We start from the raw sequence: 22,662 nt of genomic DNA, 5'->3' as shown, positions 1-22,662 counted from the left end.
CAGGAGAAAGGTTCGAACTTTATGTTCTGAAGAGAGGGGAGAAGGAGGAAGAACGTGTCTGCGAGCAAGCAAAAGCCCACAGTACAAAGAAAAAAAACAGGGTTTATAATATGTACGGAGAGTTTCGCCTTTCCTTTTCTCCGGCGACTTTCTCCGGTCGAACTTTTTGTTGTTATCCGGGTCGGGTCAATTTCCTTTTTCAATTAACACTATTTCTAACTACGTGTTTTAATTAAACTCGTCACCGAGACATTGTTGACGTGTAAAATCTGAGAATTTCGGAAGTCAGTGTATTTAATTGGCAACGAAAATTAATTGGTCTAATAAATGGATATCTAAAATTGTTCATGTATTTTCTTATCAATTAAAAATTAGTCCAACAATATTGAATATAAAACTTTTTAAAATTGTTTGTGTATTTTAAAAAAAAATTATTGATACGACGAAATTATTTACTTCTATGTTGATAAATTAATAAATTTTTATGTTTATTCAACATATCCCAAAGACGCAAAATATAATGGCGGACAAACTGGTATAAGGTGCTAGAAATTGGCCTTCTGCTATGGTTTATGTTGATTCAATTCTTCCAAAGTGGTTTTCGGATTAGAAATCTGCTTAGTTTCGTTTTACCTTTTGTTGTAAAAGAAAAAAAAAATCAACAATGTTGAAACTAATAGAACTTTTCAAAATTGTTCATGTATTATTAAAAAAAAAAATCCCATTTCAAGCTGTCCCATGAGGGAGTTTAGGTGTTACTTATATTTCAATAAACGTGAATAATGCAGAATTGTTGGTTGGAAAAAAATTTCTTATCTATTGATTTTAACCTTGCTGATATTTACTTCTCTCTATCCTTTTCAGGTTTAGTTTAGAAGAATATTATCATAAAATGTTGTGCACTATTCTGTTGAGAAGTATGATTAAAGGGTAAAATACCATGTCATCCAATTAGGGAGTGTCTCAATGCCCGCTTAATTGCGAACTAGATTTTGACCCAAGCGCGGGATTGTTGGATTATATTTAATACAAAGTTTTATTATATTGAAAAACATAATTTTTAACAGCTATATAATCTACAAATTAGTTTGTTTGAAATTTTATATGTAGACTTTTACGTAAGTTTCTTTTCGACATGAGAATTGTATCCGGATCAAAAAAACCAACCGAATTGACCCAAAATTATAGGTTTAGTTCAGGACCAGAGAAGATAACCTATTGGATTTTTTTTGACCCGCATGTCTTTGTTTGAGTCCGGGTCTTACCCTAGATCTCATCATAAATATGTGTTTATTAGGTATATTTGGATATTTCGAATATGTTTCCGGTATTATGGATATTGTTTTTAAGTTTTTGGTTTACGATTAGAGTTTTGATTTCAAGTAAATTTTTCAAATTAAAAAAAAAAATGGGTATTTGGATAAAATTTTGGGTATTTTTTAGTTCATCGTGTCAGATTTTGAATAAGATTTTAAATTTTTAGGTATTTGAATTTTTTTTTGTATTTGTTTGGAGTTTCAAATACTTTTCGTGTTTTGGATATTTTTCAGATTTTTTATATATTTCGAATTCTTTTAGGATCTTAAATACCCAAACAGATGTAGACCAATTACGTCCATATCAAGTCCAACAACCTTTTAATATAGATTTTAACGTTATTGTACAAAAAAATGGTTGATGAAATATTTTTCTGAGTAAATGTATCATAAGAAATAATATTAAGATCTGTTAAAAATATTTAAAATATTGTATGTTTAGAATGATTAATGTATTATCAGAAAATTAATAAATAGTTATATATAACTCCAATAACTTTTTTATATTAGATTTTTTTAAACTATTTCCCTTTTAATAGTATTGATTCGTTTTAAGTGAAAAGTATATAAAAGTATAATATCTAAACAAATAATTTTCAAAATCTTGAATAATCAATACTGATATCGTGAAGTCGAGTTAGTTTCAATAGAACCAATGAATTTCTTCATTTTTGTGAAGGTAACATGAATATTTAGAAAAATCATTTTTAAATATGAAAATATTATCAAACTATAGACGGTTGAAAGTTTAGTATATGATATGAGATTTTAGTAGGAAAGTTTATATATGATATGATTACTTTATTATAAACGAAAGAGAAAGATAGAATGTACACATATATGTCTTGTAATTTATCTTGCTTTAAATCATATATTATATGATAAAAGTGATAATATAAAACATTAGTTTCAATGCTTTTACGATTAAAAATCAAAATGATAAATATAGTAATAGTAATGATTAGGATTTATGAGTGAGATTTAAATAAATAAAAAAATTGACTAAATTATTGTTAGATAAATATATGGTAACATATTGTTAGTATAAATTTAAGGTAAGACAAAAAAATAATGACTTAAATGAAATGGTCCAAACAACTTTTATAGGTAGATTTTTTCAGACTCCTTCCCTTTTAATAGTATTGATGAAAGTATGTTTAGTCCTCTATGCATCACATTTACAACAGGTAGGGATGACAATCAAGGACCTGGACCGCGGGTCTGGCCCGTAAAGGCTTGCTGCAGGGCGGGATTGGGCCTCCATTTGTTAAGCCCGCAAAATTGCGGTCCTCGCGGGACGGGTTCAAAGCGAGACGGGTCGAAAGCGGGACGGGTCGAAAACGGGACAGGTCGAAAGTGGGATGGGCTTAACCTGCGGGATTTTAAAGGCCCGCAACCCTAAGTCCCCATTTCTGCTTTCGCCTAAAACATTGAGAGAGAGAGAAGGTGATTCGACGTTATGTAACTCTGGTGATGGTGGTTTCAGGGTCGATGATGCTTCCGGTCTCCCAAGCGCCTTCGATCTGCACTTGTGGACCTTCTTCAAGTCATCATAAGATGTTTGAAAACTCATTTTCCACCGAAGAAGAAGATTTAGTTCCCGCAATGGGTTCTTCATAGTTTTGCCTATATGTATTTGTTCACACTATCATACATTTTGAAGTTTTAGGTTTCAATATATCTTTAACTCACTTCTATTATTCTTATTTGTAGAAGATGGAGTTGATGGTGAAGAAGAGAAATTTATATCTTTTGTCGCTTGTTGGTGATAAAGATGAAGAATAAGAAGTGTGATTGGTGTTTTCTTTTTATTTATTTTTGGGATTAGCATCTTTGATTTGGTGTTGGTTTTATATAATTTTGGATTCAGAAAACTAAAGCATTTGTTATAAACTTATAAGTTATAATATTTGGATTCAGCAACTAAAGTATTGTTTATTTTTAAAATGTTTGAAGGCTAACAAAAGTAAATAAACTAGTGTTTTGATCCAACTAAAATCTTCAACTAACAAGTGTATTGCCTTATCCAATTCAATCATCGACTAAACTCACTCGTCATGAAACTGATAAACCGCCTTGAATCATATCTTGAAGCGTTCATGAGCCATATGTTCGTTTGTAATTCTATGTCCCGCCGGCTGATCCGCAAAGGCCTACATGTTTTGCGGTACGGGTTTGGTCAGCCATTTTAAGGACCGTAGCCCGCGCGGACCTGGCCCGCCGTGACCCGCTCGAAGACGAACCCGCTGCGGTACGGGACGGGACGGATCAACCTGTTTGACATTCCTAACAACAGGTACTCGTCTTTAATTTCCAGTCCCTCTTTTGATATAATTACCTTTTTCGTTCTATTTTCAGATCATCAAAAATAGTAAATACAACAAGATTAAGCTAGTGAAGGAGTTTGATTCTCGACTATTTTTATTGCTGTTCGGGTGAGAGTGGGAGGTACGAAGATGTATTAGAGGGAAGGTAATAGCTAAGAATAAGGAGTTGAGAATTTTGAGTTATATGATCTAACAAAATTAACTTTCTTCCATGTTTGTACAACAACTTATCAGGAACCATTCGAATACTCTCATCCCGCCGTAGTTTAAATACAAAATAAGCATATGTTATAATCTTTTGTCAAAACCTAGATTGTAATCATCGTTGATCAATATATTTCTTTGTTCTTATTAATTTTGTGTGTAGACAGACACTTGGAAATGTTTCATATGATTGGACGTTTCCTGTGCACACAACATTCACATTTGGTAATTCTGACAAAAAAAAAAATAGTTGAACATAGATGCATCTAGCTAGGTACAATGATACACAAACGAATCCAACTACATACCTATCCATATTTTATTCGTCTAGGTACAATGGCACGGCACTGGTAGTAGTAACCAAACATGATTATGATTATAGTTGAATGATTCAACTTTAATCCTTTAAACTTTCAAGATGATAAATCCTATTAGTGATGGACCTAACTCACACCCAAAAGCTAGTTCATGAGTGGAGGATTGTCCATACACGTATATATTGCCCAAAGATTACATCATTAAACGATGTAGGACATCTAATAGCCCCTCTCGAGATATGGATGGGAACGGTCCAATCGGAAACAGCCCAAGTCCAACATCTCGAAAATACCACAACAAGATGGGGCATTTTTATAAGCTACATAGGTAGACAACTATTTATATGGGAAATCATCTACTGGGTTTAACCATGAGCTCTAATACCATATTAGTGATGGGTCTAACTCACACCCAAAAGTTAACTCATGAGTGGAGGATTGCCCATACACATATTATATTGCCCAAAGATTACATCATTAAACGATGTGGGACATCTAATAAATCCTTCAATCACTAAACTACTATGAGTTTGTTAAATGATAAATTGTTATTAGTTTGCAAATTTTCGAATAAATTGTAATATATAAACGAAGCTGGCCAAATTTTGGAAAGTGACATTTTGCACTTTTCAGGATTTAGTGAAACCATTGTTCCATGTCGGTAGTTTCGATCTTTCCCATGGGCTATGGACACAGACTCAGACTTAGTGGCATACGCGGAAAATGAGAGATTGCGATCAGAACACGTCCCTCGAGGGTGCATGGGGCATTGGGGCTTGATGCACGTGACGTCGTCCCGCCGCGTAAACATTAACCAGCCGCGTATGGATAGCGACTTTTATATATTTTGTTTTCTTTATTCATATATAATAGAGTCCCACCTAAACCTGGAACAAGAAACTGCGGAGAAATTACATGCGGATGACTACTCACTACTCTCCAATTACTATAACTGTTTTTATATGCCTTACTCTCTTGCTACGTAACTATGTGGCCCGCCATTATTTACGTACGTTTCATTATTTTACATCTATTAATATATCGAGATGAGTCGACATATTTGTTGGCTCCTTCCTGTTCACATTCGTTTACTCAGTTTGGTTCAGTTAGCTTTTTCTTTGATGTCCATCAAATATCTCGAGCAATATGTAAATATTGAACCAGATTTAAGCACAAAAATGTAGATATAGAATAGTGGACTCTCGTTTTGAAAACAATGAAGTGCATTTCTTCAGTGATCATTAACGTTTTCACTAAAACATATATAGTTGATGATGTGAGATAACGTAATTCACCATTCATATTTTTTTGTGCACTGCTTTATTTTATAATTAATTATTACACCAAATTAAACTTAAAATTACCAAATACGATGGGAACAATAGAAAAAGGGAAAAAAAATCGACCGTTTATCTTATAAGAAGGATGAGCCATACGAGGCAGAGACAACGGTTTTTGTCTCATCTCAATCTTTTCTGCACTCAACCATCATATTTCATATCTCCTATCCACTCATTTTCTTATAATTAACACTTAAAAGACTTTGTAACTTCGATCTCCGAACCGACTAAACATTCGTGGGTTCTTCTTTCTTGTGAAGATTCATCTTCAGTCCAAACAAAACCGTGATCACTCGTCTTTTGTACACATAAATGGTGTGTGTGGTCTCTCGTACGGGCCGTCAGTACCAAAGATACAACAAGGGACGCCGTCAGGTCGTAGGGTATGTATCTCGGATTTGATTTCCATGTGATTTAAGTGTCTGAAATTTGAAATTTGGGTGAAACTTTAGGTGTATTCCGTATAGACTCAAAACTTCAAGCGATGGCATAGTTAGCGATGAATTTGAAGTTTTGGTTATCTCATCACAAAAAGGTCATGCTCTAATGTTCCCAAAGGTACTAAATCTATGTACCACCACCAACTAAACTAAACAAAAAAAATAAGCCCTAGCTTTTGATTATTAGTCTTATGGAAATTAACTATTTCATTACTCTGGAATAATGTCAGGGTGGTTGGGAGCTTGATGAGTCTATAGAAGAAGCTGCTTCAAGAGAGTCTCTGGAAGAAGCTGGAGTTATTGGAGACGTTGAGGTATATACTTGAAACTGATCTTATGGTACCGTTTTGACCTTATTTTACTTGGATTTAGCTTCAAAGTTTTAAAAGTATGTGTGTTGGTATTTGAGCAGAGACAACTTGGAAAATGGGATTTTTTGAGCAAAAGCAGAGGAACATTCTATGAAGGACTAATGTTCCCAATGTTTGTGAAAGAAGAGCTTGAGCTTTGGCCTGAACAACATCTTCGTCAAAGAATGTGGATGAAAGTAGATGAAGCAAGAGAAGCTTGTAGAGACTGGTGGATGAAAGAAGCTCTAGATGTTTTGGTTCACAGGCTTTCTTCATCACCACCATCAGTAATGAAGCCTATGGAAGAAGACAAGACAGTTCCATTGATCTCTATCTGCTGAAAAGAAAACTAATCTGATGTGCGCTTCATCACTTTTAGGTTAATCTTTGTATATAAACATCTTACGCCAGAGCAACGAAAAGCTTGTAGATTTTTAGGTGTGTGGAGCTAGACTAGATAATGTGATCTCGTGGGGGATTTTTAGGTGTTTTGTGATTGTTGTTATAATGCTTGTGTGTTTTAATATTCAGAAAATCACTAATCACAATAAAACTATCTGAAATGAATTGCAATATAATTATATAGTTCAAATTTTAAAATAAATGTCAATAATCATACTCCTTCCGTTTAATTTTAATTGTAATTTTAGGTTTATGCCCATAAATTAAAAAAAAATATTAAATTTTGCATATTCTCAAAATAAAAACATCACTACTATACACATAATCAATAGAAAACTAATTTGAAAAATATTGTTAATAAATTTTGCATTGAAATTTTAAAACGACATTTGTTTTGAAACAAAATTTACTTTACAGCGACAATTAAACTGAAAAGGATAGAACATATATGTAACTTATAATTCTAATTTTATGAACAGACAAAAAAAATATTATAAAAATATAATGATTTTGATAATTAAAAGATTATCTAATAATTATTTATTAAAATTCTATCTATTCTATTAAAATAGAAGTCACAACTTTACTTCATGTGTGATTTTTAAATTGGACAATTTCAAACAAGTTTATTAATTGCATATTATTGTTATCTTCATTATATCCCAACAATATCCTTATTCATTTTAATATCCTCATCAATGATTAAATAATTCTTACTCAACACAAATCTAATTATTTCAGAGGTAGCATTTTATATATTTAGACTCTCAATTTATTATCTTATTGATTATACCAAATGGTATTAATCGAATCTTCTGGTGGAAGCTATGACATTTGATATGAACATTTATTTGAAAATATGACATTAAAGAACATTTGTTACACCATTTTTCTTTCTCGGGCTGTACCATGTGATATTTGATATGCAATATACTTTTAATATTGTTGTACTATTATTGACAATTACTTGCAATCATACTCTTCATATGTTAATCGATTTTATTATTTAGCCAAATAATTAAATTGATAGTATTTTATTGTACTTACTAAAAATAAACTATTCAAAGAAATTTTTATAAAAGTAATCATTTTTAATGATTATTTTCCTGTTTTTATAAGATGTTACCAAACAATATATATTTGAGATATTTTTCAAATCCTAACTACTATCATTATTTTATTTTTAATTTATAATGTATATATTTTTCCAAACAATATCTAGGATAAGAATATTGACTACTGTTAATTAATATTTCGACAATGTCTTAAACATTGTTTGGTAACATTTTAAATACAACATTTAGACTAATATTAATATCAATACCTTCTCTCTTTTTCGTTTTCTGTCAATGTTATGACATGTGAATTAATATTGGCATCCACCGTTAAAAAACTAAAATAGAAACAACCTCATTTTGGGATAAAGCAAAACTAATCTATTCAATTAATATCTTGACACCTAACATTCACATAATCAATTCGTGATCACTAACGAAATTATTTCAAAATTATAATTAAACAATACTAACCAATAAAATAACAACAAATATTTATAATTGCACAATATAATACTTTAAGCATAAACCAACATATTTCATAAATATATCATATACATAATTTAAAAAAATTTTAAAATAGTTTATTGTTTGCAAAGCCTAAAATGAAAATAGTTTCATTTTAAAGAATACATACTAAGTATATATTTTTATATATGTTCACTTTAAAAATAATTTTAAATATTTTATTAATTGATAAATATTCATTTTAAAATATAGACATAAATGTATTAACTTTTTAATGAGGATAGATATATGCTAAATAATTTAAATATCAATATAATGTACTTAAATATATTTCTTTATAAGAATCCAAAATAAATTTATAGTTCATAGTTTAGATTTGCATTGATGAAATTTAGGTGATGCATAATTATACTAACTAAATTCTAAATTTTGCAATAAAAATCTCAACTTTAATATTAATATAATTTTCAGATACACAGTTCTTGTTTAAAAAGTTTTAGATGTTTGCTTCGTATAACTTTACTTTGGAACATATAACATATATTTGGCAAACTATTATAGACGTATAAACAATTAAACATACACAAGTATACTAAATAATTATATTTATAAACAAATACAAGTGAAAATGGTCCATATAGTAAAATATGATCAAATGACAAATAGCTTATGTAATGTATTATTCATATGTTCAAACATGGGACATTGTCGATCATTTATAAATGTTACTATGTTAAAATGAAAAAAAATCTGCGCGGTTGCACGGATCAAGACCTAATTTTTAGTTAAAACAGATATATAGACCAAGCCTTGTTTTAAAACGCGGCGCCGAGGACCGATTATCCGACGAGTAAACGTGATGCGGCTCCAGTCCGTGGCGATTTGCTATCAATCGGATAGTTAGGCTGTATAATACAAAAAATGTTTGTTTTTTGCGATTTTGAAGTTCAATATCGATTAATATTGACAAATCTATAGTCTTGATGTGTAAACAACAACTAAAACGCACAAAAAAATTAAGTATGCATGAAGAAAATCCATGGCGGCCGTGAAAAAAAAGTTGAAGAATCGTCAAAACTCTAATACGAAGACGAAGAAGTAATTACGAAACTGCCACTCATTCAAGAAAATATAAAAAAACAAGCAAAACTGACAATGTTGTGTGTCGAACCTGGAACCATTGTGTTATCAATCAAAGATTATACCACCAAACCACTCGTAACTTTTGCAAATTGTTTCATAAACTATTTTTTGTATATACATTTATTTTAAAAATAAAATAAAATTTTAAAATTAATCTCCGATTAAAATCCAATTTTCTCGTTAGGCGGTAGGTCCAACCCAAACGCACACGTAAAGCCTAGTTTCCGAACAAGGATACCAAGTAATCGGTAACATTGGATTAGAACTTATAATGATGGTAGTACTAACACGAAGAACATGGTGGTGACATCATTGATGATGGTTTGATTAGACGTGATAAAGAAACTTGATGAATCATCCCTTGAATTTTGGCCTAATATTTTTTGTTTTATTTTCTGGGAAACTTCCGTTCACAATTGTAAACTAGTAACCTGTATTTTCCACCTACTTCTAACTGTCATCGGCCAATGACATTGATTAACATTAATTCTATACTGTTAAAGCAAATCTCTGCTAAAATTCTGCCTCTGTTTTACAAGTTAACCAGATAGTAACTCGCGCTTTAAGCGGAATAAAATGTCTATATTATAATTATGTATAACAAAAAGTATATTTTAAGCGATAGTTAGATAGAACTAAATGTATGATTGTTATCAGGGGTGAAGTCAGAGACTTTTTATAAAAGTTTCACTAATATTAAAATTTAATATATGGTGTTTGCAAATTTGAGAAGAAGTTTTTTAGCCAAAAAAAAAAGTTTGAGAAGAAGCTTTGAAAAATATTTTTTTTATATTTCGTCCATCACGTTGTAGTAGTTATGGAGTTAAGGGTTTAACAAATAAAATCAAAAAAAGGTGGATCAATAACATATTATAAGCAAAACAATATTGTATGAAATAAAAAAAGTATAACTCATTTAAATTCAGAAAACATAGTTGCATAATAAAATAAATTGAAGGTTATTTAACCCTCTAAATTGTAAATGTTGTTCCAGATGCAGCCAGCACGTGAGACTTGCTGGTGGTTCGTTCCTGGAAGTTTCTTCTCATCTTCAAGGTCGTCTAATGTAGAACTCTCATGGCCGCGAAAGTGGTGACCCTCGCATGCTTATATTGTTTGCTCGAAAAGACTAATACACTAAGATGAGACGATTTACAGTGATTCAGTCTCCTCGAAACAGAGATCACCTTATCAAGCAGTAACAAAACCGAGTACGACACATTTATCTAGAAATAGATTTTCAACGTTCTCTTTCAGCAATGAGAGACAGTTCTCAAGAACGTGAGTGATCTGCTAAATGCATGAAAGCAGGTATGGAAGGGTTCTTTTATTAACACTTAGCATCATACTAAATTTTTCATCGCTTTGTCTTCTCTACGGATCTGTCGACTTAATGGCGATAGATCAGATGGGTTACCGTTTTTAACAGAAACGTACAGAGAAATAAGGAATCTTTATTGATGCTATGATTATATTGAGAAGATTGATAAATCAACTAATCAAACTCGAAGCTGAAGGTTTATCACGTAAAAGTGTTCGTCGAAAAAAGTATAGATGGTATGAAGTTCTTTTAAAAGAATGTTAGTGTGAACACATTAAATTCACAGTTTTGGTGAGAAACATTCTCCGCATGACACCTAAACGTTTTACTAAATAAAAGCTTCTAGTGAAACCACGTCACTACGTCACATTCTTTGCCAATAAAATAGGTAAGTTTTATAAGTGTTACTCCTTTAATATATAGGGGATTACAAAGGGACGCCACTCATTAATAATCTCATTTTCTTTTAAATTAAAAAATGAAACTCGCCAAACAATTTGATTTAACACAAATGTACTATTGATGTTGGGCCGTCGTTCCAGGCCCAATTTCTGTCTACTCCAAACGATTACAAAATTATATTCCATGTAACATGTTACAAATCGTCTATGTAGCTAACTATACAAACCCTATTTTTTTGCTAAAAGATTAACTATACAAACCCTATTTCACTAGCTTTACTTGAAAGTAACAATCCCTAGACTATGATATAACAAAAATTTATTAGATTAACGTAGGTTTTCCAAGTAATCTTACAAGCGTATGACATTACAGTTATTAAAAATAATTTTGTAATGGATACTGAAAATATCTAATTCTTCCAACTATATTACCAGTTATTTAGTTAATAAAATCTGTTTTAGCATTAGTAAATATTTAAACTTTTTTAAAAAATATACTTTTAAACAAAGATGGATACTTAAACTATCTAATTCTTATAACCTCGTGATCAAACAATATCAGTACTACAAAACTAACTAAACGATTACTTAGATTTTAGCATATATGGAAAACAAAATATCTTTTAAATATCATTACTCACACTATTAATTAATTTATCTTTATTAAAGTAGAAGTACTTTAATCTTTTGTTTGACAACATAAATAACAGTTAAAAAATATATATAACGTTGTTTGGAAACATGAATAACAATATATTAAAAAAAAAAGTAATTGGTTTATGTTATCAAGAAAAATTGAAAATTCATTATATTATGAAAACTATATATATGAGCCAACTTTAAAATATACGAAAATGACAGGCCCAATCTAACTACCAAACAACATATTTGTCTAAATAATCATAAAACAAAATTTAAATTTTATATAAATATTTCAAATCAAAATATTAATTTAAAATTGATTCATATCAAAAAATATTTCAAAAATATACATATATTCAAAAATTGATTTTACTAAAATGTTTTTTTTTATAACCCTTAAAAAATGTTTTAAATATATTTAAGAAAAATACAATACAAAGCAATTTCAAACACCAACATAAATTATTATTTTTATATTTCATATTAAATTTTAAAAATATAATATATATGATTATTTATATGATGGTACGTATAAAATACTATTAATTATATGATTACTTATATGATGGTAGGTAAAAAACACGATTAATTATATGATGACACATATATGATATTTAATAGTGACATAAAAAAATAAATAACAACATATTTTTGTAATATTATATCTTCTATCTTATTAAAGTAGAAGTACTTTTGAGAATGTTTGTAAATAAGAATAACATAATTTAAAATAAATATAATGTTGTTTGAAAATATGAATAGCAGTATATTAAAAAAAATGGACTTATGTTATTAAAAAAAATTGAAATCCATTATATTTTTATAAATTATCTGTTTGGACCAGATTTAAAATATACGAAAATGACTCAATCTATTTTTTTTTTGTGCAACTGGTCCAATCTAATTAACTAAAAACATATTGTCTAAATTAATCATTAAACAAAATTCAAAACAAAAATTGATTCAAAAATATACATGTATTCAAACATTGATTTTTACTAATGTATTTTCCAATAACCATTATAAAATTGTTTTCAATATATATAAAAGTTGCAATACAAAGGAACTAATAGATTAGTATTCCTTTATTCGTATTACAAATACAATAATTGTTAAACAATAATATATAACGGAGTCATAATTTTTAAAATCCAACAATTACAAATTAGTTATGAATTTTAAATGTTGTTATAAATTAAAGCAATTATCCGTGCGGACGCACGGGTGAAGATCTAGTGAAAATTTAAAAGTTGACACTATTAATAAGTCTCTGTCTCTTTGAGTTAATCAGCGGTTTGGTTATTATCAATTGTGGAACACTCGGATGTTCCGCGTCTTAGATGTCATTAGCTTTGTCGCGGTACACAGGAAAATATACATATCATCAGTTGGAAACACGCCATCCACAGTTTCCAATCTTTGTGAATGATGCAAATTTTAGATACACAAAACTATTAACTTTCGTCATCAACATGTATAGTATTTGATTTTGGATAAAACGAAAATTCGACCATTTAGGTCCGCTGTTCTTTGTCGACAGCTTACTAATAATTAAAGCCGGTCCAAAGTCATATGCGCTGAAATCATATAAAATATGCTTAAGAAATTTAAGTATTAAATGCCGGTAAAATGTATTCTCACATGCTCTTATTAATTCTCGTATACTCTTTTTCTTAATCTTAATAAACATAGTTAAAATCTAAATTGTCTCCTCTATCTAAACCAGTCTGTCATACTTCATTTTTTTTTCTTTCTCTTTTTCTCTCTTGCTGTCAAATTTACCATGACACAGATCAATCCAATTCTGCCATCATTCCTGTTAATCCACTCTTAAAGAATTAAAAGTTTAAACTTCAGACTCGGCCGTCATCCCTCTTACGTATTGTTGTGTTGTAGCTTAAATCCGATTAAATCTTCTAAACTATCCAAAGTCTATCCACCATATATGTCGTATTTGTAAATTGGACATTTGAGATCGATTGTATAATTTAATATAACTACATATGGTATAATTGTATAACTTGGTATAACTAGATTGATAAAACTATATAATCTGATGTAATTAGATAAGTAAAACTGTATAACTTGGTATAACCATAATGATAAAACTCTATAATTTGGTATAACTTGATTGTTATCTCTTCAATTTTTTTAAGAGACGATGGGATCTTCTTTCCACACATATACATTTTGGTTATGAAGGATACGATTAAAGACCACTTGTTCATTATACCATTTAAGAAGTCATTCATAGAAAAAAGCTTATTTGACGTTTGTAGATAAGATACGCATGAAGATTACAATTAATGAATATACAACAAAGCTGGATTTGATTATACTCTTTTAGAAGTGAAACCTCAGTGGCAATCATTATCCCAAAGTATTTCTCAAAAAAGAACCTAAGTATGCTATTTAAAATAGTGAAGGATTTATCAACGAAAAATATAAACAAACTTGTAAAATAAAAGGCAGATTTAATTAAAATACTAGATTTTGACCCGCGCTTCGAAAGCGCATGTTTTATGGGTTATATACGAAGTTGGGTATGAGATAGTATTTTAAGTATATTGTGTATTATTATGTTATAAAGTCGTATTATATCGAATACATAAATTTGTTTAAAATTATATAACTTATGAATAAGTTTATTCCAGATTTTTTATATACATTCTTATGTAACTCTTTCTTAAGTATGAAAATTTTACTCAAATTTGAAAAACGAACCAAACCAATACGAAATATAGATTGAGGTTCGGGACTTGGAAAAAAGTATCTATTAGATTTTTTTGGACCTGCGGATCTCTGTTGGACTCCGGGTACCCAAAGTACCCAAAAAATTTTGTTCATATTATGTATATTTGAGTAATTCATATATGTTCTCAGTATAAAAATATTATAGTAAATTTTGGATTCGCGTTTTCTGTTATAGTTTCAGATTTTGGGTAAAATTTCAAATTTTAAAAATATATTTAAAATATTGGATATTTTTGGTTCTCAGGTAAGATTTTGGTCTTTTAGATATTTAGTTATTTCTGGTATTTGTTTGATTTTGGGTATTTTCGTGTTTTGATTTTTTGGCTTTTTGGATTCTTTAGATCTTTTTGTCATAAATACTCGAACCGAGCTAGACTCATTATGTAGCCAAATTACATAGTAAATTTTATAGATACTTGAATTATTGACTCAAACTGACCTGAAACTAAAAGGATCCGATCTGAACAAAAAAAAAATTCAAATACCTAGTTGGATAAATGCCCAAGACCCAAAGAACTTGGACCTGAAAGAAACCAATTTATATTTGACCCGGAGACCCGAATGCCCAAATCTAACATTTCATTATATTTTTGTGCATTTTTTAAAAGTTACATTTGTTCAGTCGATGAAACTTAAGATTTATTTGAGATATTTTTGGCTAATTTAATAGTATAGATTTGTAGGTTTTTTGTTGAGCAGTAAAAAAAAGATTTGTTGGGTTTTTGATAATTTTTAACTTATCTTAAATACTAAATTGTTATTTTTCAATAAAATAAAATTAACATAATATATAATTTTTAAACTTATCTTAATTATAAAGTTAATGAGACATATTTAGAGAAGAGTATAATAAAATGTACGTGATATTATATTTTCGTGAACCAAATTTATGTGGTCCTTTAATGCCACTATATATACGTCTTTGACTTGATTTGGTCGAGATTGTAAATGTGAGATTGGATGGTCTTAGTTTGATTTGTACAAACAATAAGTTATCTTATCGTCTGCGTGCGTTTGTGTAATATGTTTGTTATTAAGTGCTTTTGTAAAAAAGTGTTTGTTAAGAAAATGGTTGTATCTATTTGTACTTCTGTACAATATTCGGTCTACTGATATACTAGTTGGAGTAGTCAACTTTAATGCCACTATATATACGTCTTTGACTTGATTTGGTCGAGATTGTAAATGTGAGATTGGATGGTCTTAGTTTGATTTGTACAAACAATAAGTTATCTTATCGTCTGCGTGCGTTTGTGTAATATGTTTGTTATTAAGTGCTTTTGTAAAAAAGTGTTTGTTAAGAAAATGGTTGTATCTATTTGTACTTCTGTACAATATTCGGTCTACTGATATACTAGTTGGAGTAGTCAACTTTAATGCCACTATATATACGTCTTTGACTTGATTTGGTCGAGATTGTAAATGTGAGATTGGATGGTCTTAGTTTGATTTGTACAAACAATAAGTTATCTTATCGTCTGCGTGCGTTTGTGTAATATGTTTGTTATTAAGTGCTTTTGTAAAAAAGTGTTTGTTAAGAAAATGGTTGTATCTATTTGTACTTCTGTACAATATTCGGTCTACTGATATACTAGTTGGAGTAGTCAACTTTAATGCCACTATATATACGTCTTTGACTTGATTTGGTCGAGATTGTAAATGTGAGATTGGATGGTCTTAGTTTGATTTGTACAAACAATAAGTTATCTTATATTTCTCCGAAAATCATTTAGTCAAATGTTTTATTTATGACTTATTCTTGGGTTCACCCCCTAGGATGAACTTCTAGGTTCACCAATGAACTTCTAGGTTCACCAACCAATAGGATTGTGTTATTTCTTATTCGATATCTTTTAAAAAAGAAACAAAATATTGTCAAATTATATTATCTTTTTAAAATTAAACGGTAAAAAGAAATAAAAAAAAATAGTAATAATTACAAAAAAATATTTTTAACGTCGTCAGTAAAACATTAAACCCTAAATCCTAATCCCTAAACCCTAAATCCTAAACCCTTGGGTAAACCCTAAACCCTTGGATAAATCCTAAACTTTAAATAAAAACACTAAACCCTAAAACTCTAAACCCTAAATCCTAAATCCTAAACCCTTGAGTGTTTTCGTGTTTAGTGATTTTGATTTAGAGTTTAAGATTTATCTTAGAGTTTAAGATTTATCCTAGAGTTTAGGGTTTACCCAAGGGTTTAGGATTTAGGGTTTAGGGATTAGGATTTAGGGTTTAATGTTTTACTGACGACGTTAAAAATATTTTTTTGTAATTATTACTATTTTTTTTTATTTCTTTTTACCGTTTAATTTTAAAAAGATAATATAATTTGACAATATTTTGTTTCTTTTTTAAAAGATATCGAATAAGAAATAACACAATCCTATTGGTTGGTGAACCTAGAAGTTCATTGGTGAACCTAGAAGTTCATCCTAGGGGGTGAACCCAAGAATAAGTCATAAATAAAACATTTGACTAAATGATTTTCGGAGAAATATAAGATAACTTATTGTTTGTACAAATCAAACTAAGACCATCCAATCTCACATTTACAATCTCGACCAAATCAAGTCAAAGACGTATATATAGTGGCATTAAAGTTGACTACTCCAACTAGTATATCAGTAGACCGAATATTGTACAAAAGTACAAATAGATACAACCATTTTCTTAACAAACACTTTTTTACAAAAGCACTTAATAACAAACATATTACACAAACGCACGCAGACGATAAGATAACTTATTGTTTGTACAAATCAAACTAAGACCATCCAATCTCACATTTACAATCTCGACCAAATCAAGTCAAAGACGTATATATAGTGGCATTAAAGTTGACTACTCCAACTAGTATATCAGTAGACCGAATATTGTACAAAAGTACAAATAGATACAACCATTTTCTTAACAAACACTTTTTTACAAAAGCACTTAATAACAAACATATTAGACAAACGCACGCAGACGATTAAACCTCGTTTTATTGAATTGACTTAGATGAATTACATATGAAGGAATAAATCTTAGCGGGTCATGCCGCCTTGGAAGACTGGAGCACCCATCGCCACGCCTTGGTTCTGCTGCCTCTGTACGTTCCCACTCCATCCTAAATTACCAAATTAACTTTTAACGAATGCGAATATATATAGATATAACTGAGATTAGCACAAATAAATTAATGACAACCCAAAAAAGGAAAACAGATATTAAAGAAACCAATACCAAGATCCATATTGAAACCGCGGTTCTTGAGTTCACGGTATTGTTGGGTGAGAGCACAGAGCTCGCAGAAGAAATGTTTAAGGCAGTCTCCACAATCATTGCCTCCAATATTGTATTGAGCTCTCATCTTTCCACGATAGAAACACGAGTATATACATCCACAACCCGTGAAACAACTTATCAACGTGTATAGTGCTCCAGCTGTACCGCACGCTGAAATTTCCAGAACAAAAATTTATTTATCGCTATTGCTTGCTGCGATATATATAATATATATATATATTGTTAGATGGTTTAAGACTTAAGTAACTAAACTTACTGGTTGATCCTTGATCTACAATCTCAGCGACTTGGCCAAATGTAATACATGGACACCAACATGTGATACAACCTGTTTTCATTCATTATTGCAAATTAATAATAAGTTTTCTTGGTCCCTTTTCCATAAATAGAGGATCAGATGATAAAGAAAAAAAAAGATATTAATATAAACTGTAGATTGATGACAAGTATTAACATTAATTATTCATTATCTTTTATATGTATAATTATATATGTGAAAAGCTATAGAAATTAATAAATAAATATGGAGTTATTTAATTACAATTTTTGCAGTCGGAGAAGCAATCACAGAATCCTGTGGACCATTCTCCTTCAGCTTGAGGCTTAGCATGAAGGTGTTGAGCTTCCATCGCGAGATAGAGAGAAAGAGAAAGAAACTAGTATATTTTAAACAGAACAATATGTTTAAGACTTTAAGGTGTGTTTGATCAGAAACTAACGTAATGCTTGTATTTATAAGAACATTAATCTCTTAACTTGGCAGAGCCTCTATTATTTTTGACCAAAAAATAACAAGTTACTTATCTTTGAATTAGTACCCCGTTACTTAATATTATTTTCCTTGACTTTTACTTTTCTTTTTAGGTTTTGTTTTGAGGAATATTTTATTTTTAATGGACGACGATAACACATTTGTAACTGTGTTTTCATTAAACTATAAAACAGTGTTTTCATTAACTTTCAAGAGGGAAAAATAGATGTATGACTGATTCCCAAAACATATTTTAGAGCAATATGTTTAAGTCTAAATGAAACCAAACAACTTAAACCAAATCCTGAAAGAAGTAAAAACCAAAATGTTCACCCCTATTCTTGGACGTTAAAGTGTCTGACCTCTAAAAACGCGTGGTGTGATTGTTTAGTTGAATTGAGACGACGGTATTTCACTCTTAATTGCTTTATTTTATACTAATCACATTGGAAAAGAAAGAAAGAAAATACTCTTAATTACTTTATTTTTTTTTCTTTTTCGATATTAATGTTCATCATTTCTACCTTATTATTCTGAAATACTACCAATCGCACCCATAGTGTTGAAGAGAAATAGTTGTATGTCTATAAAAGAGTTGTATATACTCTACATGTTCCCAAAAGTAAAATTTTCTAAAATGTTCGCGCTTATTAAGAATTCAATAAATGTTTATAATTTAATTTTTCTTTTAATTTATTATACACTTTCTAATAACTTTTCACCAATGAAATTTAATCAATTCAAATATTTTTATTTAATATTTTTTAAAAGTATAAAAAATACCTTAAACATATAGAAAATATATCTTTGTGGAACAAGTAAAAAATCTAAACATCTTACTTTCGGAAACAGAGAGAGTATATTTTATCAACGCCAAGTGGGTCCAGGAAAAAGGTGGGATGTAAACAAATGAACTCTGACATCAAATATAACAAGTTACTAGATTAAGATCCACGCCTTGCGCGGAATAAATATTATATATATATATATATATATATATATATATATATTATTTTATGTATTATATGTTCTTACATATTATGAAATAATAAATATATATTGAATAATTAAAAGTCAGTAACTATTACATATATAATTAAATTGGTGCGAACGTATAAATCAATTTTATCAATCCAAACATTTTTAAAAATTTTTTTGATAGGATATGTAATTAAATTTAAATGATATTAACATACATAGTATATTTTTAATATTATAATAATTTTAGTAATTGATAATTTAAAAAAAATTATCAATGTTAGTTCAAAACTTTTATCAAAAAAATTAAGTAAATTTTGAAACTAAAATATTTATTTATTCAATATGGTTTATAGTTTAATTTAGAATGATATATATACATACATATTTTAAATCTTAATGATTAATTAAATTAGACTTTTATTTATATAATTTTGTAATCATTTGTATTTTGTCATAACAAAAATTTTAAACCATGGATCACAAAATTTGAATGTGAGACTTTGAACAGTTTTAGTAATTTATAGTAATTTTTTAAAATTCAAAATATAAAATATACAGAAAAATCTAAATTTTTATAATATGGTTATTGTGTTTTTTAAAAAAATTATTTTAATAGTTTTAAATTAAACAAATTTGATAGAAGATACATTTTTTTTTATCAAATCTTTATTATTCAAAATCATTAATTGTCATATATACTTTATCCACATTAAGCAATTCCGTAATCTTTATTTAAGAAAATAATAAATGACATTAATAATGAATTTATGATTAGTTTAATAAAAAATTTATTATATAATTAGATGAACCAACATATTTTTCTAATAATTCTAAGAATCATCCTATTGATGACATGTGACTACAAAAAGATGTTGTAATGTTTCACAAATAATATACAGAGGATTGGAATATTCGAAGTAGACGATTTATTTTTGACAACAGTAGACGAGTCAGTCCACATTTACAGTCTCGACCAAACCAAGTCAAATACGTATGTGTATATAATATGATGAAAGTTGACTTGTCCAAATGTCATATCTTTGACCGAATATTACACAAATATATAATCACTTTCAGTTCATAATTCACGAGCATATTACAGAAACACACAGAGGACTAAACCTCGTTTATTATAAAACCGAATAAATTACATTAAAGAATTAGTCTTAACGGTTCATGCCACCTTGAAAGACAGGAGCACCCATCGCGGCGCCTTGGTTCTGCTGCCTCTGTACGTTCCCCGCCCATCCTAAAATACCAAACAAAATTTTAAGGAATGCGAATATATATTTTGAGATTACAAAAAATATGCATAAGAGAAATCAATGTACCAAGATCCATATTGAAACCGCGGTTCTTGAGTTCACGGTATTGTTGGGTCAGAGCACAGAGCTCGCAGAAGAAATGTTTTAGGCAGTCTCCACAATCACTGCCTTCGATATTGTATTGAGCTCTCATCTTTCCACGATAGAAACACGAGTATATACATGCGCAACCCGTTACTGCGTTTATTAACGCGTATAGTGCTCCAGCCGTGCCACACGCTGAAATTTTCAAAACCACAATTTATTTAGCCCTATCGCTTGCTGCCTTTCTTTATATTTGACAATATTACGTATATATATCTTGTTATATGGTTTAAGACTTAAGTAGTTAAGCTTACTGGTTGATCCTTGATCTACAATCTCAGCGACTTGGCCAAATGTAATACATGGACACCAGCATGTGATACAACCTGTTCATTCATTTTTGCAAGATTAGTAACAAGTTTTGTTGGTCATTTTTCCAGGTGACGAAGAAAAAAAGAAGTATAAACTGTAGACTTAATTATAACAACCATAACATTAGTTATTTATTAATTTTTATATGTATTATTATATAAGTGAAAATATATAGAAATTAATAAATAAAACCGGAGTTATTTTATTACAGTTTTTGCAGTCGGAGAAGCAATCACAGAATCCTGTGGACCATTCTCCTTCGGCTTGAGGCTTGCCATGAAGGTGTTGAGCTTCCATCGCGACAGATAGAGAGAGAGAGAGGAAAAAAGAAACTAACTTTTAAACAAAACAAGATGTTTAAGGTCTTTGATCACAAACGAAGGATGTGCTTGTATTTATAAGAACATGAAAGTCCATTATCTTCTTTCTCAAAAAAAAAAAAGTCCATTATCTTTTTACTCGGTAGAACCTTTACTACATTTGACCAAAAAATTAGACAAGGTTGCCTATCTTCGAATTTCCTTGAAAGTACCCACCGACACTATTTAAATATTTCCTTCACTTTTAGTTTTACCTTTTCTCTTAGAGCATGCGCAACGGTGAGACTCATTGGAGTCCTTAGCGACAAAGACATTTCGGATTAATCCTCGATATTTTGGATTTTTTTAAAAAAAAAAAAAAATGACCATTCACGGACCGCCACGTAGTCGTAGGGACCCGCAAATAGTGCAAAAATTCACTAAAAAAGATTCTTATTTAGGAATTTTAAGGGTTGAATCCTTACCTTTTGGTGAGGTCCACTGATTATTTAATTATTTTTTTCCTAAAAACTCCCACCTAAGGATTCCCGTTGCGCATGATCTTAGAGTTTTGTTTCTAATGAATCTATTTTATTTTTATGGACGATAATGACACATAAGTATAGAGAATTCGGCCAAAAAAAACCTTAACTTTGCACGAATTGCCAAAAGAAACATAAACTTTTGGGCTCACCAAAAAAACACCAAACTTTCATTGACTTTAGAATTAATTAACAATGTTTTCGCTGACTTGCCAATTTAGCACGCCGTCAATAAATTTAACAGAAATATTTGACGTCGTTTATTGTTGGCGCTAAGTGAAACGACGTCGTTTTCAAATGAGATGAAACGACGTCGTTTTACATGATTTGAAATTAAAAATATGTAGAACCATGGATTCGAACACAGGTTGTTTGGTCAAATGGCAAGGTTTTTTACCACTAGGCTAGTGGAACTATCAATGTACTTACTAACATGTTTACTTTTATTTGGTATTGATTGAATATAAAAATATCCTCTAAAAACTTAAAAAGATCTTTAAAATTCCAAAAAATTGAAAAATAAGAATTTTTTTATAAAATCAATTTTGAAATTAAAATTGAAAATAAATTTTATTTTTCTTTTTAAAAAATAAA

The 22,662-nt window shown here is 29.6% G+C and overlaps 3 protein-coding genes across 3 annotated transcripts; 1 reads left to right on the top strand and 2 right to left on the bottom strand.

Annotated features, from left to right (window-relative positions):
- Positions 1 to 5,617: 5,617 nt before the first annotated feature.
- LOC106310061 (nudix hydrolase 18, mitochondrial-like) lies at positions 5,618 to 6,820 on the top strand. Its single transcript, XM_013747255.1, has 4 exons — positions 5,618 to 5,887; positions 5,957 to 6,062; positions 6,175 to 6,258; positions 6,357 to 6,820. The coding sequence occupies exons 1-4, from the start codon at positions 5,817 to 5,819 to the stop codon at positions 6,633 to 6,635; spliced, it is 540 nt and encodes a 179-aa protein (XP_013602709.1). The 5' UTR covers positions 5,618 to 5,816; the 3' UTR covers positions 6,636 to 6,820.
- A 10,232-nt stretch (positions 6,821 to 17,052) lies between these two features.
- On the bottom strand, positions 17,053 to 18,533 carry LOC106308080 (protein PLANT CADMIUM RESISTANCE 2-like). Its single transcript, XM_013745202.1, has 4 exons — positions 18,316 to 18,533; positions 18,031 to 18,102; positions 17,712 to 17,924; positions 17,053 to 17,595 (listed from the first exon to the last, which is right to left on the bottom strand). Exons 1-4 carry the CDS (start codon positions 18,401 to 18,403, stop codon positions 17,513 to 17,515), a joined length of 456 nt encoding a protein of 151 aa, XP_013600656.1. The 5' UTR covers positions 18,404 to 18,533; the 3' UTR covers positions 17,053 to 17,512.
- Positions 18,534 to 20,527: 1,994 nt separating this feature from the next.
- Positions 20,528 to 21,609, bottom strand: LOC106308079 (protein PLANT CADMIUM RESISTANCE 2). The gene is made up of 4 exons (XM_013745201.1): positions 21,437 to 21,609; positions 21,170 to 21,241; positions 20,838 to 21,050; positions 20,528 to 20,755 (listed from the first exon to the last, which is right to left on the bottom strand). The coding sequence occupies exons 1-4, from the start codon at positions 21,522 to 21,524 to the stop codon at positions 20,673 to 20,675; spliced, it is 456 nt and encodes a 151-aa protein (XP_013600655.1). The 5' UTR covers positions 21,525 to 21,609; the 3' UTR covers positions 20,528 to 20,672.
- Between the last annotated feature and the right edge of the window lie 1,053 nt (positions 21,610 to 22,662).

The sequence above is a fragment of the Brassica oleracea genome, chromosome C8 (assembly GCF_000695525.1).
Source record: "Brassica oleracea var. oleracea cultivar TO1000 chromosome C8, BOL, whole genome shotgun sequence".
Classification (NCBI taxonomy): Eukaryota; Viridiplantae; Streptophyta; class Magnoliopsida; order Brassicales; family Brassicaceae; genus Brassica; species Brassica oleracea.
The sequence above is the reverse complement of the archived record's forward strand: the minus strand, read 5'-3'. Positions and strand labels throughout refer to the sequence as shown.